The sequence below is a fragment of the Echinops telfairi genome, unplaced genomic scaffold, assembly GCF_000313985.2.
Source record: "Echinops telfairi isolate 266 unplaced genomic scaffold, ASM31398v2 ScPeMD7_44;HRSCAF=162, whole genome shotgun sequence".
Classification (NCBI taxonomy): domain Eukaryota; kingdom Metazoa; phylum Chordata; class Mammalia; order Afrosoricida; family Tenrecidae; genus Echinops; species Echinops telfairi.
In genome coordinates this window covers 1768608-1793412 of record NW_022103942.1, presented here as the reverse complement: position 1 = coordinate 1793412, position 24805 = coordinate 1768608, and the positions used below count along the sequence as shown (strand labels likewise).

At 44.4% G+C, this 24805-nt stretch overlaps 2 protein-coding genes across 2 annotated transcripts in view; one reads left to right on the top strand and one right to left on the bottom strand.

The window, feature by feature from the left end:
- The window catches only part of DRP2 (dystrophin related protein 2), a 62710-nt gene extending 48671 nt beyond the window's left edge, over positions 1-14039 (top strand). Inside the window, exons 20-24 of the mRNA XM_045290595.1 lie at positions 221-286; positions 1143-1286; positions 3680-3911; positions 6572-6692; positions 10102-14039. Of these exons, the coding sequence (XP_045146530.1) occupies positions 221-286; positions 1143-1286; positions 3680-3911; positions 6572-6692; positions 10102-10226 (688 nt within the window). The 3' untranslated portion in view covers positions 10227-14039. The remainder of the gene's footprint in view (positions 1-220; positions 287-1142; positions 1287-3679; positions 3912-6571; positions 6693-10101) is intronic.
- Positions 14040-17302: 3263 nt separating this feature from the next.
- Positions 17303-24805, bottom strand: part of TAF7L (TATA-box binding protein associated factor 7 like) — a 17677-nt gene continuing 10174 nt past the window's right edge. The window contains exons 6-12 of the mRNA XM_045290619.1: positions 23843-23887; positions 22913-22985; positions 22501-22614; positions 20793-21005; positions 20516-20628; positions 18933-18992; positions 17303-18074 (exon numbers count right to left, since the gene is read on the bottom strand). Coding sequence (XP_045146554.1) covers positions 18030-18074; positions 18933-18992; positions 20516-20628; positions 20793-21005; positions 22501-22614; positions 22913-22985; positions 23843-23887 — 663 coding nt within the window. The 3' untranslated portion in view covers positions 17303-18029. The remainder of the gene's footprint in view (positions 18075-18932; positions 18993-20515; positions 20629-20792; positions 21006-22500; positions 22615-22912; positions 22986-23842; positions 23888-24805) is intronic.

Here is a 24805-nt window from a genome sequence, read left to right as displayed (position 1 = left end):
GGGGGGGGCGGGGGTTTCTATTGGGAGTCAAGGAGAATAGAGGCAAGGCTAACGGGGTGTATGCAGTGAGGCAGACAGCAGCCAGGAAGGCCCAACATTTGGGGATGGGGGGGTGGGCAAGAAGCCCTCAAAGTGGCTGGCCCTCGTGGGATGAGCGTCTTGGAGAGGAAGGCAGGCCTCACACCATCATCGCCCTCTTGTCCCTGCTCTTTCTTCCCAGACTTGCTGAGATGGAAAGTCAAAATTGCTCCTTCTTCAATGACAGCCTGTCCCCAGATGACAGCATGTGAGTTTCCACAGCTGCTCGTGTCCCAGGAATAGCTCTCCTCGGGATCCTTCAGCCCGGGTGCGGGAAGGGTAGAGTCGCAGGTGTTGGTGGTAGGGAGAAATAGGATGGTTAGGGTCCTTGAGTCCCAAAGGAAGGAAGGAAGGAGGGTCGTTTTCTAAATCACAGTGTTTGCAAGAGGAGCAGTTGGTCCTCTGTCAACTGAGCTGGGGCATGAATGAGGCGCTCTCTCCCTGACATTGGCCCACAGGTTTACCCGTTGCCAGAGCCCATTCTTCTGTGCCCCACTTTGAGGAAAGAAGCTTAGGCCTTCTTCTCAGTTTGTGGAAATGAGCCATTATCTCATGTTCACAGTTTCAAAGCCTCGGCTAGTGCCCTACCAACCCAGGAGGGGCAGATGGGACTTGTCTGAAGTGACCACAGAGATCCCATGGAGCCCTTTGCTGTCAGGGAGAGCCCTGACCTGCTCAGAAGACCTCGGCGAGATGGGCTACATGGATCCACCTGGCCCCAGTGGGGACTTAGCCCAGCAGAGAGCCCTCTTAGAGTGGGAACAGGTGTAGGGGAGTGGGGCAATAGCACCGAAAGGGAATGAGTTAGCTCATTGTTTCATTGAGAGCTAGAAACAGAACCCAGAAGCCTCAGCATCCCGAAGATACTCTCACCATGGCCTGGGCCACCTTTGACAATTCCCTTCCCGCTGAAGCCTGGATAGAGGGCCTTTCTATTGCGATGTGACTTTTTCAAGGACTCCTCCCCCAGGTACCTCCTGGAACTTTGCTGAGCTGGGAGCTGAGAACTCCTAAGCTATTCCTCTGTTTGGTGCCTGACCACCTCCTTTCCTCTCCCGACGCAGAGACGAGGACCAGTACCTGCTCCGGCACTCCAGCCCCATCACAGATCGGGAACCAGCCTTTGGGCAACAGATCCCGTGCAGCATGGCCACAGAAAGCAAGGGAGAGCTAGAGAAAATCCTGGCCCACTTAGAAGATGAGAACCGGTGGGTGTGGTGATAGCACAGATGTGTGTTGGTTCCAGAGTCAAGATGACTTAAAGTTAAATCCTGCCCCTTCCATGTACTAGCTGTGTGATCTTGCACATGTGACTTACAAGCGGTGGTCCTGTATTTTCTCATCGGTAAAATGGGGCCCATGATAATGGTTTTTACCTCCTGGGTTACTTGTAAAGAGGTCAGAAATATCATGGGTTAGCCCACGACCTGGCTTATAGTAAGGGTTCAGTAAATGCTTGCTAAGGTGGCATTGCTGGGTAAACCTTGGAGTGCAAACCACAAGTTGGGGTGCTAACCTCAAGGTCAACAGTTCAAATCCACTAACCATTTCCTGTGAGAAAGATAAGGCTGTCTGCTCCTGCAAAGATTTACAAAGGCTCAGAAACCCTATATAGGATTGCTATGAGTTGGAATCGACGGGATAGAAGAGGTTTTTTTTTAACTCTAATAAATGAAGTCCCTGAGTTATGCAAATAGTTCACATGATGAGCAAGTAACCAGAAGGTTGGAGTGCCCCCAGAAGTGCCTCCGAAAAAAGGTCTGGCAATCTACTTCTGAGAAATCAACTATGGAAAATCCCATGAACCCCCAATTCTACCCCTGACATACATGGGGTCACCATGAGTTGGAGTTGACTCTATAGCAACCTAGTAGTAGTCGTAGTTGCCACCACTAGGTACGAGCCACTTCAGAGGATACAGAAGAGAACCTGATATGTTCCTGTCCCCAAAGAACTGCTGGGGAAGGGAATGGGAAAAAAGCAACCTATCACTTAGCAAAAGTAAGAAAGAAGAGGAGGGTGATGAGGTGATAGAGCATTTGGAGACTGGAAGAGAGAAAGAAAAGAAACTCATAGGGTTGACATGAGTCGCCATAAAGCATGGGTTGCAGCAGGGGCATAAGGAGGTGAGTCTGAGCCACTTTAGAGATGCAAGTCTGCAGTAGAATCCATAGTGTTCTTTACAGCCCATGGCCATCCATTCAATTCCAACTCCTAGTGACTCTACAGGACAGAGTAGAACTGCTCGCTAGGGTTTCTGAGGCTGTAAGTGTTTATATGGGAGCAGATAGCCTCATATTTCTCCCACAGAATGACTGATGGATTCAAATGGTTGACCTTGTAGTTGGCAACCGACATGCCACCAGGGCTCCTCTTTCCCTTACAGCATAGGTTCCCAAACTTATTTGACCTACCGGCCCCTTTTCAGAAAAAAAAAAAAATTTTTTTTAAATCAAAACCCCCTGGCAATTCAAAATATTTGTACAATAGCCCATAATAAAGTATAATAAAAAAAAAGCTCAGGATAAACTGTAAGTGTCTGCTTTTACAGCCATACTCTCCCTACCACCACCACCATCCCCTGGATCATTCTAGTACCCCCTATGGGCCAGTATTCCCCACCTTTGGGCAACACTGCCTTAGAGCAATGCTTCTCAGGCATACAAATTACTTGGGGATCTTGGGAAAATGCAAATTCTGGGTCATAAGTCAGGGATGGGGCCTGAGGGTCTATGCCTACAAGCAACTCCCGGGTGGTGTCCATGCCGCTGGTCCCCAGAGAACACTTGGAGCTGCAAGTCTGTCGAACGATGCTAGTCGGAGTCAGGCGTGCAGAGCGGGCCCAATTTGTCTGTTAGAGATCCAGGACCAGATAAATACAGAAATTCGGAGAGCGCTTTGAGAAGCTTTCCTAACAATCTGACATGGCCATGGCATGCCCTCGTGGACTCCCTGATGAGGATATAGACAAGTTAGGGTGTTGCTGTCACATGCGATGTGAACTGTGTCCTAATCAAGAGCATTGGGACTACATATTGGTCCACGGGGATTTGGGGGTGGGGGCAGTGGTCCTTGAGAAGGAAGCACTGCATCAGAACCGCAGTGGGCAGGTCCTGGAGGATGGTTGTGTGGTTGAGTGATTACGTTCTGTTGTCAAACAATTCCGTGACCCCAAAGTAGCCCTCTCTTGCTTATGTTATGTCTTCCCTGGGAATCTAAAAATGGAGTATGTGAGCCAGTGGCCCTACTGCATCATTTAATTGCTGACTGGGTTGCAACTCAATATCAAGGGCAGAATTAATCCCCCAAGCAGCACATCGAAGCCTGAGACTTGTGTTCTATGAAATCACAACTCTCTCTGCTCAGAGGTCCAGGGATGGCAGAGCAAATAACGGATGCGGATGTGCTGGAAAGGGAGTGGACCTGGCCACTGCCACTGGGAGCAGCGGTAGAGATGGAGGATCCGAGATTGCTCTCACTAGCCGTGGTTTCAGTCCAGGCCACACTCTTTTCCTCGCCCCAGGTACCTGGTCTAGGTATGAAAGGACCTCTGGGACATGCACCTGTCAAGGCCACCTCTCTTCGTTGCTGTCTTCGGCAGGATTCTCCAGGGAGAGCTGAGACGGCTGAAATGGCAGCATGAGGAGGCGGCTGAGGCCCCTGCCCTGACTGAGGCCTCTACTGACCACGACCACCGCAATGAGGAGCTTCTGGCCGAGGCCAGAATCCTTCGACAACACAAGAGCCGCCTGGAGACGCGCATGCAGATCCTGGAGGACCACAACAAGCAGCTGGAGTCCCAGCTGCAGCGCTTAAGGGAGCTGCTCTTGCAGGTGTGGCTGGGGCCAGGGCAAGAAGGGTTGCAGCCCTTGAGTGGGGGGTGTAAAAGGGGAAGGAAGAAAGAGTTTCTTGGTAGGTAGCCCCTGAAGAGAATGGGGCTGGCCACTGGGGAGGGAGAGAGAAGGAAGGAGTTGGGATGGTCACAGGGCTTCACCAGATCTCTTCTACTCCTTTATCTTCCATGCCACCCTCCTGTGTGATTCTCAGGTCTCTATGAGGCCAGAGGTCAAGCTTCTGTGGACTCACTTCTCCACAACCCACAACCCATTGGAATCCTGACCCCAAACCAATTGGTTGTACTAGTGTCGAGCTTGTCAGAAAGAAGCCAGGTTGAGCATGCTGTGCAAGACCATGGTTTTTGCTCTAAAGGGATCTCTCATCACCCTTTGCTTCTTTATTGAGAAACACTGTGATGCTGGAGTCAGACAGCCCTGAGTTTGACCCTGGTTCTGACACTAGTGAGTGTGAAGTGCCGAGCAAGTTACTTCACCTCACTAAGCCCCAGTTGTTCCCTCATCTGCACAATGAGGATGCAAAGCATACTAAAATCAAACAAACCCACTGCCATTGAACTAATTCTAACTCATAGAGACCCTAGATAGGACAGACTAGAACTACTTCTTGGAGCCCTGACCGTGTAATCAGTTAGGCATTGGGCCGCTAACCTCGAGGTTAGCAGTTGGAAGTGACCTGCCACAGAACAGAAGAAAGACAAAGCTTCACTCCTGTAAAGAGTTACAGTCTTGGAAACTCACAGTTTTTCTACTCTGTCCTGTAGGGTCACCATGAGTCCAAATTGATATGATGGCAAGGATTTTGATTTGGCTTTTGAAAACTTTGTCTCAGGATTTCTGAGACTAACTTTTCACAGGGCCTTAAAGCAGTGGTTCTCAACCTTCCTAATGCCGTGACCCCCCCCCCCAACCATAAAATTATTTTCGTTGCTACTTCAGACGTGTACCGCCCCCCCAACCATAAAATTATTTTCGTTGCTACTTCATAACTGTAATTTTGCTGCTGTTATGAATCGGGTGACCCCTGTGAAAGGGTCTTTTAACTCCCAAAGGGGTCGTGACCCACAGGTTGAGAATTTCTGCCTTAAAACCTCATCTTTCTCCCATGGAGTAGCTGGTAGGTTCAAACTGCTGACCTTGCACTTGGCAGACCAATGCTTAGCCGACTGCACCTTGATAGTTGAGGATAGAAGGATAAAAAGAGACAATGCATTTGAAGTATTTAGCATGGTGCCTGAAATGTGGTTAACTCGGTCACTGCCATCAAATCAATGCCAACTCATAGCGACCCTAGAGGACAGAGAACAGGGTAGAGCCGCCCCTGTGCGTTTCCAAGACTGTAACTCTTTACCGGAGTACAAAGCCCCGTTTTTCTTCCATGGAGTGGCTGGTGGTTTCGAACTGCGGACCTTGTGGATCACAACCAGTAACGACTATGCCTTGAGGGCTCCTTGGAAATGTGGTAAATACTTAATAAAAACCGAACTCACTGCCATTGAGTCAATGCTGACTCGTAGCAATCCCCTGTGGGTTCCCAAGAATGTAACTATTTACGGGAATAGAGAGCCCAGCCTTTCTCCTACGGAGCTGCTGGTGATATGCGATTGCCCACGGTGCGGATCACAGGCCAATGAGTAACCACTATGCCACCAGGGCTCCAGATACTTAATATTAAATATGATTGTTGTCTTTGGAGACCTTACCCACTGCTGTGGAGTCGATTTTGACTCATAGTGACCATGTATAGGGTTTCAGAGGCTATAAATCTTTATGGAGCCAGATAGCCTCATCTTTCTCCCACAGAACAGCTGGTGGTTTGAATCAGACTTTGTAGTTAGCAGCCCAACACTTGCCTATCCTTGGTTGATTGCAAATGATTAATTTGTGCAGGTGCTCAGAGGCTCACCAAAAGGTTTGTGGTTTGAGGCTATCCAGAGGTGCCGTAGAAGAAAGACCTGGTGATCTACTTCCCCCTCAAAACCCACAACCCTTGAAACAGCACAGTGCTACTCTGACACACATAGGGTTACCCTGAGTTGGGATGCACTTGACAGCCGCTGGTTTATTGTTGTCATTATTGTGTGACAGGTAATACCACCAGTCTCCTTTCCCTGATCCTCCAAGGGACATAGATTTCTGGAGGTTTCTAACATATGTCATCATGTCATAAGCTGAGGAGCAGGTGTACACCTCTACATGGCCAGAGAGAATTACACTCTAAATAGCTTACTTGTAGCTGAAATGTCATCAAGAGGCCTTTAGGTACAATACCATCTTTTTCAGAACTGAGAGCCTCTGACACACATTGTTCAGGAGAGGATGTAATTGGTAACACGTTTCCTAAAAGAGGATACCACTGTTTGGGGCACTCGGCAAAACTTCTTAAAGTCAAAGCAACAGGCATGGGCTGCTTACACTCCCTGCTAACCTCAAGAATCTTATTTCCCTAAATTACAAAGCCAATATCATTTGGTATGCTAGTTTAAGTTCAGTATAATTGTTGATATGTAATTTCAGAAGCACATACAAACATATTCACAGAGCTATTAAAATAAAAGTGTTTTCTATGTGGAAAAAAAAAGAATCTGTCAAAGTATGGTCAGAAAGGCAAAGCCACGTAACACTTTCACTCTTGCTAGCCACCCAGTGAATCCGATGGCAATGGCTCTGCAGGCTCGTCCCTCGCTTCCTCCCCACAGCAGTCAGAAGTCAGTCACGCCCACGAGAAGGAACAAACCACTCCGGACACAGAGGCTGCAGGTGAGCTCCCCAGCTCCTCCTAGCCCTTTCCTCTATGGCTTTGTCCTGTCCCAGGTTTATTAGCTAAGGCTCTACTAGGGCTCTGAGGTTGGTTTCACCTGATGGTATCCAGACTGCAGTCCGGGCTTGATTGGTTTACTGATTGATACATTCATTTGTTCATTCACTGTTATTTCTGTACTTAGGAGTCTTTGTGTTGCTTCCAACTCATACTGACCGTATGTTGAACAGAACAGAACACTGCCATTGTTGTTGTGCTCGGGCCCATTGTTGCAGCTTCTGTATCAATGCAACTCAAGAGGTCTTCCTATTTTTAGAGCATCCTTCACTTTACCAAGCGTGAGGTCCTTCTCCAGGGACTGGTACCTCCTGAGGACATGTCGAAAGTACTTGAGATGAAGTCTCACCATCCTTGTATCTAAGGATCATTCGGACTGTACTTCTTCTAAGACAGATTTGTTTGTTCTTCGGGCAGTGCATGGTATATGAAATATTCTTCTCCAACACCATAGTCCAGAGGTACCAATTCTTCCATTGTTCAGTTTTCACATGAGCTAAGTGGACATGCCATGGCATGAGGGCACCGTCGTCCTCAACATCATATCTTTGCTTTTTAACACCCCATGGAGGTCTTTGGTAAAAGATTTGCCCGATGCAATGCAGCATTTAATTTCTTGACTTGCTTCCAAGGGTGTTGATTGTGGATCCAAGTGAAAGGAAATCCTTGACAACTTCACTATTGTCTGTATTTGTTATAATGTTGCTTATCAGTCCTGTTGTGAGGATTTTTGTTTTCTTCATGGTGAGCTGTGAGCACTTCAAGTACTTTTCACTTCCAGGAAATAAGGTTGTGGCATCTGCATATCCCAAGTCTTCAGTAAACATTCCTCTAATCCTGATGCCGAGTTCTTCATACAGTCCATCTTCTCAGATTGTTTGCACAGCAGACAGATTGAATGAGTATGGTAAAAGTATACAACCCTCATATACACCTTTCCTGATTTTAAAGCATGCAGCATTCCCTTGTTCTGTAAGAACAACTACCTCTTGGTCTGTGTACACATGAACACAATGAAGTGTTCTGGAATTCTCATTCTTTGCAATGCTGTCCATAGTTAGCTATAATCTGCACAGTCAAAGGCCTTGGCATGCTTAATAAAACACCAGTGAATATTTTTCTGATACAATCCATCTGATAACAGTAATGGTATTTCTCATTCTACATCCTCTTCAGAATCTGGTTCAATTTCTGGCAGTTCCCTATTGACATAGGGCTGCAATCCATTTTAATAGTCTTAAGCAAAATTTTACTTGTGTCTAATATTAATGATATTGCTTGGTAACTTGCACATTCATTGGCTCACCTTTCTTTTGGCACAAATGGAATGAGCGCTTTTCCCGTGGATTGGCCAGGTAGTTCTTTCAGCCTGAGAAATGCTGAGTATGTTCTTTCTTGCCTTTGGTTTTCTAACTCCAGGTCTTTTGCAAAGCTTCTGGTCAGCTCTCTCTCTCTCTCTCTCTCTCTCTCTCTCTCTCTCTCTTTTACAAATCATTTTATTGGGGGCTCTTACAATGACCCATGCACCATTATGTCAAGCACGTTTTGTTCAGCTACTTTACTTCATCACTTCTTCCATTTACATTGGCAATTGTATATTCAAGAGCAAGCTTCAGAGTCTCTTCTGACGTTCATTTTGGTCTTTTCTTTCTTTCCTGTCTTTTTTATGTCTGCATACCTCTTGCTTTCTTCATGTATGATGTCCTTGATGTCATCCCACGGCTCATCTGGTCTTTGGTCATTGGTGTTCAGTGCATGTCATCTATTCTTGGGTTTGTATCCAAATTTAGGTGGGAAACCACCAGCCACATGGTGTTTTAGCTCTCATACATTTGTTTTAATTTTCTTCACCATCAACTTGCATATGTGCAATTGATGGTCTGTCTTATAGTTGGCCCCTGACCTTGTTCTAGCAGATGATATTGAGCTGCTCCATTATCTCTTTCTGCAGATATAGTCAATTTCATTCTTGCGCATTTCATATAGTGAGGTTCACACATATAGTTACTGTTGGTGTTGTTGAAAAATAGTCACTGGTCTCACAAAATTCTACCATTCAATCTCCAGAGTGATTTCTATCACCAACAACTCAGTGTTGGATTGCCCAATAAGCAAGGCTTATTTGTGCTTACTTCCTAATCTATAGAGAACAGTTTCATGTCCAATGTAAGGTCCCAGTTACCTTGCTTATTGTATTACCTGCCACTGCAACTATGGATCCTTCATCTGTTTCCAACTTCCATAAGTAAGGAGCCCTGGTTTCACAGTGGGTTACAAGTTGGACTGCTAACCACAAAGTCAATAGTTCAAACTCATTAGTCTCTCCACAGGAGAAAGATAGGGCTTTCCACTCCAATAAGGATTTATAGCTTTTCAAATCCACAGTGCCAGATTCTAGTCAGTCCTGTAGGGTTGCTGTGAGTTGGAATCAACTTGATGACAGTGAGTATGGTTTTTTAGTTTTCCTGGTTGCTTGTTTGATCAAATTTTCATCTTTGGCCTTAGTCATTGCTATATAAATATGAATCATAATCATATTATCAGGTCTTCCTTATAGGCATATATCATGCAGTCACTGACCATGTTGTACTTCGGCATAGATGTTGTCTTTGTGAACAAATGCAACGTCATCCCTCTTCACTTTGCCATTGCTGGCCTAGTAGCACATACGACTGTCCAATTTAAAATGGCAATCACCAGTACATTTTAGCTCACGACTGCTGAGGAAATCTACCTTCAAGTGTTTCATTTAACTTTTGACAGCTTTCAATTTTCCTAGCTGCATACTTAATAATGCCATATTATGATTATTAATAGATGTTTGTAGCCGCTCCTTCTCATTTTGAGTTGTTCCACATCAGCAAATGAAGGTCCTAAAACTTTGTTCTATCTACCTCATTGAAGTCAACTCAACTTTGAGGAGTCCTATTTTGAGTGCCTTCCAACCTGAGATGCCCATATTCCAGAACTGTATCAGATAATATTCTTCTGTGACTCATAAATGATTCATTGGTCAATTAAAAAAAAAGATACCCAGGTCATTCTTCCTAGTGTGCCTTAGTGTGAAAGCTCTGCTAAAACCCGCCCACTGTGGGTGACCCTGCCGGTTTTAAAACTGCTGGTGACATAGGTTTTAGCCTCACAGCAACATACAAACCACCATAGTAAGACAAACTCACAGATGGTTGTTTATCCCCCAAGTGTTTATTTAATGCCTCCTATGTGTCAGACCTTTGCTTGGAAGACAAAAGTGCTGCGAGTTTGCTCTCCTTCTGGAATTATTCTACCTGGACCCTTTGCCTTGATAACTGTCTAGTTCTTTTCTCTAACCTCCTCTCTTTTTCACCTCAGATGACGTGGGGTCAAAGAGCCAAGATGTCAGCCTGTGCTTGGAAGATATCATGGAGAAGCTCCGTCATGCCTTCCCCAGTGTGCGAAGCTCTGATGTGACTGCCAACACCCTACTGGCCTCTTGATGGAACAAGTTCCTTATCCTGTAGTCCTCACTCCTCTCTTGGTTCTGGTCAAAGCCTTCCCTCTGTCTTCACCCAACCTTTCGAGTTCCCAATAGCCCGGCAGGCAGAAACAGGGATATGGAGTTATGTGAGGTGGGAGTGGTAGAAGCTGGGAAAGGGGCACATGATCCCCTGACTCTAGAAATATGCCCTTTAATCCTCAAGCTTGAGACTTGTCCCTTGAGTATACTTCTGTTGCAGCCCAGGCAAATGGCACTTGGTAGCCATTCAGATAGGGAGCAAAGAAGTTGTCTTGCAAACTTTATCTCCCTTCTCCACAGAGATAAAAATGCCTAATGGCTCTGGGGTGCTAGCATACTGAATGCACAGGGGTTAGCCCTACTCTTTGGCCTAATTCATGCGGAGGGTCAAACGAGTATCTTTTGAGGCACTCTTCCAAGTGCCCCTGAAAAAGTCTGTGACAGTACATGTCATCTTACTTCAGTTCCAGGACATATCGCTAGCCATCCTGTTGCTATTTAGATCTTGTCTTTCTTCTTTTAGTATCTTCAGTTCCTTCTGCGTCACTGACTGAAGACCTTCCTCAAAAGGGTAAACAATCCATTCCACTTCCACTTCACATTTGGAAACATTGAAGAAAGGCTTCTGGGTATAACTTATTCCCCCTCTTGATCCTTAGTAAGTTTTAATTTTGTTTTGGTCCCCTCCCCACCCCCACACCCCCGGAGAGACCTGCTAGACTTGTCCTAGGAACCCAGCCAAAGTTATCCTTTGTTCTGAGTCTGCTATCATCGATCTAGGAGAGGACTGATAGCTAGCTCAAGGAGAGGGCCTTGCTCTCCTTGGGCAGAGAATGGAAAGCCAACCCCTATCCAGGAGGAGGATGACTACCCAATACCCTCATTGGTGGGGTCCCATCAGTCTCTTACTCTGAATCAGATGGGGTGGCTGATTGCCCTCGGATAAGCATATAGTCGATGTAGCCAGTCATCCTGAGCAGTGGCCTCTTCCAAGGCGCCACTGGCCACCAATCAAGAAGCAGGTCACTTTCCTGAAATACTCAAACCACAACAAGATGTTCCTTTAAATAACCCCACCCCCTGCCCCCCAATTCTAGAAGGTAAACCTGCCCGCAAACAGAACTAACTCTTCTTTGGCGATATATACCATGACCCCTTTATCCAAAAACTATTCATTGTAGATAGGGGAGGAGGGTGGGAACTTTTAACAGCGTTAGAACCCACATAGACAGCTTCTATCAAGAGGAGCTTTATAACCTAGAACCCTACAATTGACTTATTTTTCCTAGGGTTATAGACATACATACATATCTATTCTACATGTCTACTTTTCAGCAGTACTCTGCACATTAAATTCTAATACTTCTTAAAACATTAATGTTCTGCCTTGCTCTTTGTTAGCCCCAGCCTCTGGTTGGACAGGTAGATGCATCTTGGGGAAATTCCATCCAGGGATGTCCCCTTAAGATGTCTCTCTCCAAGATGTTTGGGGTGGGTTGTTCTTACAAGCAAAGCAACAGAAGCTTGTGGCCAACAGAGGAACTTAACAGGAAAAATCCATTTGTTCTCTTTCCTTTCTCCAAATCTCATTTCCTTGAGACATGGGCCTTGGATGCCTTTTCCTGGACTCCTCTAAACAATGGTTCTGGTGCCAAGATAGACCATATTAAAGCTTCGCACACCCAACACACACAGGCCCTTATTATTAGACTGTCACGCTGAAACACGGAATAGATACATATTTTAGCCTTTTCCAATTCCTGAGGTTTGGCCTAGGGACTTCACTAGCAATGGTTGCCACGAAGGTCAGGGGAGCATGGAATAGGTGGGTTACTGCGTTATAATCAATTACTAGATGTTTCTGCTGCAGGGCCGGGAGGGCAGTAGCTTGAGTCCAGAAGCCTCAGCTGCACTAAACAACAGGCCCAGGGAGTCGGACCTCAGGTCACATCTACCTTAGAGTTCATGAGGAATCTGGGTGGGAGAGCCGGATATCTGGATGATGGGCGGGCATGAAAAACAGAACCCGTGCATTGGACAAGGTGGGTTTTATTTGCAAGGGCCTAAATTGTGAGCAGGAGTAGAATGGGAGACTTTTGCTGTAACATAGAAGGATCCGGGACTTTGAAGCCTGTGCTTGCCTTATCTAATCCTCAGAATGGATATTATGGAACAATCTTTTATCAGGAAGGCTCTAAAAAATCGTTTCCATAACCCCCTACTCCACCCCAGAGATCTTGTGCTGCTGGGACCCTGTGGCAACTGCTGTGGGTCAGGCATGGTAGAAACGATGTAGATCTTGTTATGTAGGATTTGTGCTGTAGGTGGACTGAAGTAGCAGGTCATAGACTCAAGCGTTGACCTTTCGCTAACAAGGGTCACCAAGACTGTGGCCCTGGATTTACCTCCATACCTGAGATGTATATTCCTGAAGGGTCCAGTGATGATCACTGCAGCATGTGTGGGCAGTTGGCCCGCAGTGAGGACCCTTGGGTGATGTGAATTCAAATTCGAGTAGGATTTACTGACATGTCTTGTATGTTGTTAGGCATCTGTTGTGTATCATGTCGCCTAGAGGTGTTGTGTGTGATGCTGTATAGTTTAGTGCCTTGTACTGGAAAGATGGTGATGGGGGCTGCTGAGTAGCCCAAGGAAACCTTCGAAATGGTGAGCTTAGCATCTGTGATCAAGAATGTTTTGCTGGAGTTGTTGACAACGAATAATCAGTGAAGAGTTAGGACTGATAGACAATTTATTCTTGACTGGATCCAATAGAAGCCAAAAGCTATTGTGGAGTGCAGCTTCTCCCAATTAGAGCAGAGTGGAATGAAGTTGACTGAGGCTTTGTCAAGAAAAGCTGACTGGCGGAAGGACATCGGTTGCAGGATGGTTCCCTAGGAAAGGCCCTACCCAGGAGCGCATGTGCCCTTCCCTCAGGAATGAGAAGGCTGGAATCAACTCTCAAGAGCCCATTGCCCTCAAAATCCCAACTTTCGAAAAGTTCCCTCCAGAGAAACCTCTGGGTCTCTGGTGCTCTTAAAACTGGGCTGACAGACAACGGTAATGAGAAACCCTGGGGCCAAAAGAGCCCAGTTCTGGGAGACATTTCCCATCTGGATTCATCTTTAGGAATACCTATGCCGGCTGTGGTATGTGCTTGGGGGCTACGCTGCATGTACAGTAATAGTCTAGAACAGTCCTTGAATTTGAATTCTCAAGGGCAGAAACATAGCCTCTGGCCTCAGGGACAATTTTAGGCCCAGAATCCCATCACATTTCTCTTGGCATCAGTGACAGATAACAACAACAAAAGTAGCTCTGCCTCAAGAACTGCCCAGAAAGAGAAACTGGGCCTGCGCACTAGGGCCGTTAAGATTACACACCTGAGTCAGGCAACTTTATCTCTGGGCCTCCCTGCCAAAATCTAGCTCTGGAAACAAAAGACTATTTCAGCTCCTTTTCACTCTTTTGAAATCAATGGTGATGGGAGAGGGAAAGGCTCAAGGTCAGAGCCCAGCTTCCAGCCTCTATCTCTTCCCACAGCAGCTCCCACAGGAAGGGACCTGCAGTGTCCTTGTGGTCTCCGCGGCAGTATGGAGGCCAGCCTGAATCTGGCTCTGCTGCTTGCTGTCTGCCAGAACAGGTCATGAGGACGGGAGTCTAGAAAAGTATAGGATGAAGGGGCTGGGGCTGGGAACACATTGGTTAATATTGGTTGCCACTCACTGTGGTGCTTTCCCCCTTTTCCTTTAATTCTGCTTTGAAAAGAATAAATTTGTATTTGTTTACTTTGGTTCTTCGGGTTATACTCTGACTCTGATATTCCACATCCTTCCCTTACTTGGAAGTAGGAAGAACAGGTGGTCAAGAAGCCAAAGAAACAGTGTAAAGCATAGGCCCCAGATGAAGCCAAAGCCTAAGGGACAAAAGAGACCCCCTCCATCCTTGTTCCTGGAAGTGGTTGCCTCTCAAAGCCCTACACAGCTTAGCCAGTTATCCCACATGGGATGAGCTCTACAGAGCATTGGTTCCTAAACATCACCCTCAGCAATCTGAGGGGTTTCTCAGCAGTCTGACACCACCTGAGAAGAATCAGGACATTAATTCAATTTCAAGGTCTATCCTTTATTCTGATAGATAAGTATTGGGGGTTTAATGTCCTTATGAATTAAGTGAATCTATCACTCTTCCTCATCCAATTTTCCTTTTCTCACCCTAGTATGAGCCGCATATGTAATTTTGAATTTTCCAGCAGCCCCATAAAAAAGTAAAAATAAACAGATACAATTGAATTTACTATTTTATTTAACCCAGTACATCCCCGAATGGTATCGCTTCAGCAGGTAATCAATATAAAACAATTATTAATAAAACAATATATATGTGTGTGTATAAACTATATATGTCTGTGAGTGTATATATAGATATAAGCTCTGGTTGTATAGTGCTTATACACTTATGCATTGGGCCGCAATCCACATGGTCAGCAGTTTGAAATCACCAGCAGCTCCGCAGGATAAAGACTGGGCTTTCTACTCTCATCAACGGTTAAAGTCTCAAAAACCCCCAGGGGATCACAATGAGTCAGCAGTGCTGGAATACCTTTACACTTTTCCATGAACTCTTTGAAGCCCCTTCTTACATAACAGATCAAAACACTGCCTGCCCAGTCCCATACCATCGGCAAGCCTTCACAATTATTAAGTAGGCTGAGAGATTCAGCTAATTGAGAAATAAGAAACTCGTCGTCAGACACTACGTCACTGATACAGACGGTAACAGCAAGATCAATAATGCTATCAGCAACCTGCAGCCTTTGTCTCATGGAAGATATCGAAACAAGAGTCCAGAGGACACCCAGAGTGAGTGGCGATGCACCTTGTTGCTGAGTAGCTAATCCCACACTGCAGCTAAGCAACTTGCATGCCTGCAGCTGTACTCTCTGGGGGTGAGGGCAGACAAAAAGTCGCATTCTTTGCCAGAATGAGGGATGTAGATAAGAAACTTCTTCAAGATAGGGGGTCGAGTGAGAAATAGTATTGTAGCCATTCCTCACCACAAAGATGCAGAATAGGGCACATTGCCAAGACCTGGCTGGGTCCACTGTGGTGAGCCTTGCCTGTGCTATGTAGAAACATTCAAGGTCGACAGAGCACTGGCACAGAACACTGCCCCTACTGAAGTCCCAGTTGGGGCTAGTCATTATGTCGAGTACTCAAAAGCCATATGCGGCTAATGGAGACTGTATTTGGACCGTGCAGATCACTGAGCTTTAGAAAAGGAAAATTCGGTGGGTGTGTGTGGGGGGGGGGACAGGGAGTAGTTGTGTGTGTGTTGGAGGGGAGGGTGAAGTGGAGAGACAAAGCAGCCGAGAACCTTAGGTTATTGGAGGGCAGCAATGAAGAGTTACCTTGGGTTGTTACCTTGAGAAGTGGTAGCAGAGAATAGAAAAGCACTGCGGACAAGCTCATTTCCCCTTGCCGCAGCCAATTGTCTTCCCCGAGGCCAGGTTCTTTTCAAGCTCAGCCTCTACTCCCATGTTCTGCCTCTAGCACTCAAACCCCTCTACCACCCCCCACCCCCCGTCATTGTTCCTTCTCTTTTCCTTTCTGGGAGAAAAAAACAAAACACATTTTTCTGTCCTTTTAGTTTTCAAGCCATCATGACTTCTCTCCTAATCTTAGCTTCTTGTTGTTTGCTCTTACCATGCCTATCGCCCTTAGTCTTACTTCTCACCCAGTTTTTCCCACAGCGTGCAGTCTGTCTTCATATTACCTCAATAGGCCCAACACAGATAACTTAGGAGAACATTTCCTACAGCAGCACCGAATCCATCCATTGTGACCAGTACTGGATGGACGTTCAGAAAACTATGGATACCTCTGGATGGTAGGCATTATGTCCCTTGGTTTGCATAGTATTAGATTTGGAATGAGCAGCTCTTAAATGGTGTGGGTTTATATGCAATCCAGGATAGGTAAATCTAGAGAGTAACTCAGTGGTTCTCAACCTTCCTAATGCCGCGACCCTTTAATACAGTTCCTCATGCTGTGGTGACCCCCCCAACCATAAAATTATTTTCGTTGCTACTTCATAACTATAATTTTGCTACGGTTATGAACCATAATGTAAATATCTGATATGCAGGATATATGCTTATTGTTACAAACTGAACATAAAGCATAGTGATTAGTCACAAAACAATATGTAATTATATATTGTGAAATATTTGTGTTTTCTGATGGTCTTAGGTGACCCGTGAAAGAGTCGTTTGACCCCCAAAGGGGGCGCAACCCACAGGTTGAGAACCGCTGGAGTAACTAGATGAATAGTTCCTTGGAGTTATGGCCTAGTGGCATAGTGGTTACATGTTGGTTGGGCTGCAAAGCACAAGACTAGCAGTTCGAAACCACCAGCTGCTCCGAGACAGATGACGCTTTCTACTCTTGTGAAGAGTAATGGTCTCAAAAACCCACAGGGGCCATTCTACATGGTCCTATAGGGTCACTCTGAGTTGGAATTGACTCGATGGCAGTGAGGTTTTTGAGTTTAGGGTTATGGCAGAGGAGTTTGGAGGAGTAATGGGGAACAAATAATAATGGGTTCAAGAATGAAGAAAATGTTCTAAGATTGTGGGGATTATACTTTTAATCTACTCGAACCATTGACTTGTATGGTATGGGAATTATGTGTTGATGAAACCGTCTTTTAAATAGTGTAAGGACTTGCCCAATAAGAGTGGCGGCAGTGATGAGATGTCTACCTTGTGTTCATTCCACTACAGTATGATAATTTGATCTAAATATTACAGATGGCATGTGTTATCGCTTCTCTATTCCCTCGCTCCAAATCCAGTTTCTATGTGGTTAACATAAGAGTACTTGCTTATCAGTTCATTGGAAGGAACTGTGAGAACTCTGTAGGAAGACGGCCCAGCACTGACAGCAGCTGATTGTTATTTCCCTAATTGTAGAGTTCATTCCTTGTCTCGTGAGTTTCCTTTTTAGATGATGAGTGTCCACTTCGCATGGGCAGTTTAGTAGTCACAGCCATCGGTTTGAAACCAAGAAAACATTTATTGCTCAGAGAATATAGATCACTTTAATAATGCATGCTGTTAAAACTACCCAGGGTTGTTCACAGAAGGTATTTGTTTTCCCTAAGCTTTTCTAATGGCGGTCAGGAGGTGGCGGCTCAGAATAAGGATATCAGCTCAAGTTTTCTTCATCTATCTAGCTAATAGCAATCGGCCACAGCCACAACATAGCAACAGAGGGAAAAAAAAGAAGCAGGAATGCCGCCTGCACGGAGATCTAGCACAATCTCCTATTAACTGTGGTGCGGTCAGCACTTACATGCCCTGAGGCAGGTAGGAAGGGCTTGTTCTTGGTATAAATGACTTGCCTTTTTCTATGATAGAGGAAGCACTAAAATGAAAGGAGCGAGAAAGGCATAAAATATCTGCAAACTAGCTGTATGGCCTGCAAACTAGACTCTGCATTGGGCAAGCATGGCTGAATCATTGGCTAGCTTGAAGGCCGAAAAGCAACATTACTTGTTAACAAATTTATCAAGAGTAGCAAAGTGCCATCATGGAGTTGAGACTTTTAAATTATGCTATTTAATTTTTCCTAATAATCTTAATCTTTCCCTTTCTATATACCTAACAACTTTAAGTAGATTATAATTAGTAAAAAAGATACAGAGAAACAAACTGATCCAGTATAGGGCAAATCGTGGGACAGGTAACAATTCCATTGTCTTCAGTCTGGATGGTGAATCCTCACTTCTGCAGAAAACGTTTCAGTTGTTTCTGCAGCTCAATGAGCTATAGAGAGGGGCAGGAAAACATGAAACAAACAAACAAACAAACAAAAACACCATATGTGATCCGTAGTTCCATTACCTTATGGAGAATTTACTTATGTTAAACAAAATGAGTAGCCTTGACTTGGCATTTACAAGGCCTCTCTGCCTTACAATGTTCCCAAGATCAGTAGCCCTCTCAAAAAATGCACATACACTGTGCCAAACTTAGGAAAGGGACTTTTAAAACTGGTTGTGCTTGCTGTGGGGAATTTGTGCTTCTGGAAGAGTGGAATGAGGACCTAGCTCACTGGGGCAAAGGAGATGGGCCACTGTAGCTATAGGCACTAGGAGATAAGGCTATTGGGATAGCCTCTTGTCCCTTTGAATACACTGGGTCTTACATTGAGTTTTGTCTGTTTAAAGTCAATCTGTTTATCTCCTCTGCTGGGCTGTTGTCTCCATAAGGTTGCATATAGTTATCTGTCTTTTACACCATTGCTTATAACCCAGTGCTTTGCACTTAATTGTGTGCCATTAAATAGCTTCTGATTCATAGCAGTCCTATTGGACAGAGTAGAACTGCCACATAGGGTTTCCTAGGCTGTCACCTCTACTGCAGCAGACATGTGGGCTCAGACCTTTGGGTTAGCAGGTGAGGTTTCATCTATTAAATCTTCGTAGGCACTCAGAATCAGTCAAATGAGTGGACAAAGGCCTTGTTTCAGCCATCCTGCTACCTTCAGTTTCAACACTGGGCCGCTATAATTCCTGCCCAATTCACGAAGAGGAACAGCCAGAAATGAAATTGGGGAGCAAGGGGTGGGGCTCTTTTTATCACACGTTTTTTCCCCCCTTGGTTTGAAAACATAGTTCTCACCTGCTCGCATTTTTGGTTCTCCTCTAATTTAAGCTGCTTCAGCACAGACTTTAAATGATTCTGAAAAACAAATTGGGTATGTTGTGAATACAGAGAGAGAGAGAACCAAAAGAAAGATTTTGGTAAATAATTTGGTAAGAAAACAGTCAGTCCTAACAAAAGAACACTTTTTTTTAGTATAGATTAAAACTATAATCTCAGCCTATTTCTTTATATATACCCAACAATGTGTTGTTTTTTTTCTTCTTGCCCTAAAACACAGGATAAGAATGCCTTCATGTAATCACACAAATCCTATGGAAGAGCTGGTTTAGAACTCAGTGCTGGCTCCACCATTTCCCCTTGCGAAAACAACAATAAAATAGCATCGCTGAGTCAATTCGAACTCATAGCAACACATTGTAAATGGCTGATAAGCATTGCCTCTTATGATCTCAAGTCACCTGGTTCCTTCCTTTTAAAAAATCAATTAATTACTCAAGGAAAAGGAAACAAGGCTGTATTTTACTAGGGGACTCTAAGACTTCGTTCAGTTTCATGAATGAACAAGACGCTGCACAGAGATCACATGGGTGGAAACATGATGGAATTTTGAAAGTAAGATATTACAATTTCTTTTTTTATTAAATAATTTTTTTGGGGGGGCTCTTACATCTCTTATCACAATCCATACATTCATCCATTGTGTCTAGCATATTTGTACATACGTTGCCATCATAATTTCCAAAGCATTTTCTTTCTACTTGAGCCCTTGATATCAGCTCATTTTCCCCTCCCTCCCTCATAAACCCTTGGTAAGTTATAGATTATTATTTTCATCTTACATCATCCTCTGTCACCGTTCACCCACTTTTCTGTTGTTGGTCCCCCTGAGAGGGAATTATATGTTGATCCTTGGGATCAATTTCCCCTTTCTCCCCCCACCTTCCCCTTAGCCTCCTGGTATCTCTATTCATTCTCATTGTTGGTCCTGAGGGGTTTATCTATCCTACATTCCCTATGTTGTGGGCTTTTATCTGTATAGCAGTGTGCATGTTCTGGTCTAATCCGATTGCACTATTTCTTTAAAAAAAAACTGTTAAGATATCAGAGTTTTTCTTTTTTCTTCTATTTTTTAACATTTTATCAGGGGCTCATACAACTGTTATCCCAATCCATACACACATCAATGGTGTAAAGCGCATTTGTATATCGTTTCTCAAAACATTTTCTCTCCATTTAAACCCCCGACATTAGGTCCTCATTTTTCCCCTCCCTCCCCACTCCCCCCTCCCACATGAGCCCTTGATAGTTTATAAATGGGTATTTTGTCATATCTTGCCCTGTCCGACGTCTCCCTTCATCCACTTTTCGGTTGTCTGTCCCCCAGGGAGGAGGTCACACACAGTTCCATGTAATCGGTTCCCTCTTTCCTACCCATTCTCCCTTTACCCTCCCTGTTTTGCCACTCACACCACTGGTCCTATAGGGCTCATCCGTCCTGGATTCCCTGTATTTTCAGTTCCTATCTGTACCAGTGTACCTCCTCTGGTCCAGCCAGTCTTGCAGAGTTTTTCTATACTGGCCAACAAGAACTTCCTTACCCTGAGTGCCAGGTTTTCCACCTTCTTGAGAAGATTCCCTCGTTTTCTCGCTTTTTTCTGAATGTCCTTGAGCTTCTTCTCCACGTAATAAATCTGCTTTTGAATTTCCATGACTAACAGAAATAGAAACGTTAGGCACCTAAATACAACCTAAAATAGGCTCACACTCAAATCAACTAAAACCCCACCACACATGTGAGCAGTAATTGCCAAGTTTAACCCTGCATCTAATGTGCATTTAGAATTAACACTCACCTTTTGCTTTCTCCTAACTTACCCATTGAAGCAGTTCCTTTCTTTGCCTTGTACTGGCCTAATGCATGGAGCAGAGCTTCTAGCTTCTCTTCAGAATCACTGTCATCTTCCTCCTCATCATCATCCTCGTCCTCATCCTCATCCTCATCGTCATCCTTATTTCCTCTACCATGCTCCAACTCATCATCATTGCTACTTCCAGAATCGGTGGACATCTTCCGAAAAGTATCATATTCTATTGTTTTTAAACAAGAGGAAGGTGAAAGTATCTGAAGCTTCTAAAGTGCTTTTCACTCTAGCTATAATTCTATTCCTTAACCTCAAATTTAGTGGACAGCTAATGATTTTTACAAACCATTTTCTTTTAAATACTTTTATTGGGGGCTCTTACATCTCTTATCACAATCCATACATTCCTCCAATGTGTCAAGCACATTTACACATATGCCGCCATCATTTTCAAAGCATTCTCTTCCCACTTGAGCCCGATATCAGCTCCCCATTTCTTCCCACTCCCTCCCCCACCCACTCTCCCTCACAAACTCTTGATAAGTTATAGATTATCTTTTCCATATCCTACATCGTCCTCCGTTGCCCCTCACCCACTTTTCTGTTATTTGTCCCCCTGGGAGGGGGTTCTAGATTGATCCTCATGATCAATTCCCCCTTTCTCCCCCCACCCTCCCCTAATCCTCCTGGCATCTCTACTCTCCTCGTTGGCCCTGAGGGCTTTATCTATCCTGGATTCCGTGTGTTTCGGGCTCCTATCTGTAACTGTGTGCATGCTCTGGTCTAATCCGATTTGTAAGGTAGAACTGAGGTCATGATAGTGGGGTGAAGGAAGCACCAAAGAGCTAGAGACGTGTTTTATCGGTGCTATACTGCACCCCGACTGGCTTCTCTCTTCCCTGTAACCCCTCTGTGAGGGAATGTCCAATTGTCTACAGATGGGCATTGGGTCTCCACTCCATGCCCCCCTCATTCACATTGAGTATGGTTTTATTCTGAGTCTTAGATGCCTTATATCTGATCCCATCAACACTTCATGATCACACAGGCTGGTGGGATTCTTCCATGTGGGCTTAGTTGCTTCTCAGATAGATGGCCGCTTGTTTATCTTCAAGCCTTTAAGACCCCAGACACTGTATCTTCTGATAACCGAGCACCATCTGCTTTCTTGACCACATTTGTTTATGCACCCATTTTGTCTTCAGCGATCATGTCAGGAAGGTGAGCATCACAGAATGCCAGATTGTTAGAACAAGGTGTTCTTGTGTTGAGGGAGTACTTGCGTTGAGGCCCAATGTCCATCTGCAACTTTAATTCTTAACATATAGATGAATACATAGTTCTATTCCCCACTCATTATATATTATATATATACATATATTTACATATGTACATGCCTGTATTTAGGTCTCCATAAGTATCCTTTGTCTCCTAGAAACCATTTTTCTTGAAAGATTATTCTCATCACAAAAGAGAGGCAGGCAACGTGAAACACTACAACACTCTAAGCAATGATCAAGGAATCTAGAGAACCCTAGGGCCCACAGACAGTTTGAATACTAGGGATGACTGGGAGATGGGGCCATCACTCTAAAACCTCTATGCACTGAGGGGAGGGGTGATCCTCTTTCTGTGATTGGTCTTTGAGTCCATGAAGATTAATCTTCCACATAGTCAATACATGCCTCTCTGAAGCTCCTGCAGTGCCTTTATTAACGTACCTGGTGTGAGATGACCCTGTGTTTGGCCAGCCATTTCTGAGCAAAACTCAAATTTTGGAACAATGCCTTGGCATTCTATTCTATTGCTTTCATCTTCAGTGACGACTTCCCATCCTGAGAGGAGGGGTAGTTAAGGGAAAAGCAGAAGAAAAGGTGAAGGGAAGGGAAGAGACAATTTAGTCCTAGTGAAGCCTTTTGTATCTGGATTCCTGGTTTGAAAACGTGCCTTACGTTGAGTTACCCAACGAAATAAATGTCCAGCATGTGAACTTACTATTCCTAGCTGGCAAGTGACAGATCCCAAAATCAAAGCTCTACACATGGCACAAAAGTAACTGAAGTGAGGGCTTGTCAGCAAGTCCATATGGACTGCAACAATGTGCACAGAAAACTACTTGATCTTAAAGGATACGGGTACTGAGAGCTTCAGCATCTGAACACAGCAGTCTCTTCACTTCCTTCTCCACATCTGGAGATTCAATGAACTAAAGGAAAGTGGAGAGAAAGATCAGTAATAGCACTTAAAACCCTGTGTCCGTAGACGTGCTCCTTTTTCTCCTACGAATGAACTCAAACTACTAGGTTGCTTTCGATGCCCAGCCAACCAAATTTCTATTTTAACTAGAGCTGTTTATGAAGGAATCTTTGACCAGGGTCTGAATTTTCACACATTCAACTTTTTTTGTTTTCCCTTCGATCAAGAAAATTGCTTGAAATCCTTAATCTTTTCAATCTGCAACTATGGTAAAGACCCTTCTGAGAGGTACAAACGTTAAGTCTCAGTTATTAATTAACATGCCCCTCACATTGACAAAGAACTATTATTTCTTTGTTATTTAGAAGTGATTTGTCTAAAGTCCCAGATTTCATTTCGCCACATCTTTATTATTAGAGATATTCCTACAAAAACTGGATCTTAGATTCATGTTCTTCCTTGAATCCAAGCATAGACAATTATCTCCACAGCAACCACTTCGTCGTGCCATGAATAGAAATTGAGACTTGGAGGGGGAATAAGCAATAGCAAACAACTGCTGGTAAAAGTTAACTCTGGCCTCTAGGAAATGGCTTTTTGAATAAATTTCATTTAAGAAAGACAGATGAGAATACACAGGGTCACTGGCCAAATTATATCTTTTCCCCTGGGATTAACTGGACATTACACAACAGAATCATTTTTCAATGTGTCAAATTCTATACATATTAGTATGGGAGGGAGTAAAAGGTAAGGAGGAAGAGTGGGAAAGAACCTTTGTGATATCTTTTATTTGTTTTAAACCAATGGATTCCAAAATACAATATACTAAGGGCAAACAATAAAATGGTATTGAAATTCTTTTACCTCACTAAAGCTCACTTCTTCTTCACTTTCTGAGACACCATCATGCTATGAAACAAAACACAACAGTCATGCAATATTACGATTGTTCTAGCTCCATAAAGCTTAAAAAACCTGTATATTATTCTTAACTTTGTTTTGCATTGAGTAAACATTAGTAAAAGCTGTTGACTGGTGATAGGAAAGCCAAGGCAACCGTTTTCATGGCCAGGAAGGCTCAAAAGTAACCATCTCAATTCTCCCCTGAATGCTCTACACATTCAATATAATCCCTATACAAATCCCAGTGTTTTTAGTGTTTTTGTAGCCAGAAAAGTTTCAGTTAAGTTTTATGATAAAATTTCTATGGAAAAACAGAGTTCCTAGAATTTCTGAAACATGCCCCTCCCCGCAAAAGAATTTATTTCAAAGGTCGGCATTGAATCTGCAGCTCCAGGAGAGGGACATATTTGATCAGAGTACACAGGTGCAGAGGAAGGGGGAGGAGGAGAGAGTGAAGCACATCCTGGCCCACCAGGCCTTGAGGACGATGTTCCCGATTAGAGCAGTCAGTTCACAGAGAGGATCACATGGCCGGGCCCACTATGAGACATGATGTCCCTCACTGACCCATAGCCCTACAGGGGACAACACCGGAGACACAATGTGGGAATTGCACCCGATGTGATCCTACCACACCAAGGCAGAACACTAAGGGGGTGCAACAGAACAGCAAGGGAACAGAGCAGCGAGGTCCCCAGGGAATGCTGAAGGAGGACTTGGGGGCCAGGGTGTGGTGCCCCAACAGACTGGACGGGAAAACACTCCTAAAGGCCAACAAACAGTCCTTGAACTAGCTACAAGCTTTTCTTTCTTGTTGTGTTTTTTTTTATCATTGGTTTGTTGTTGTTGTTTTGTTGTATATTGTTGCTTGGTTTTGCTCTGTCTTGTTTTTGTGCATGTTATTATCTCTGCAAGTCTGTCTAA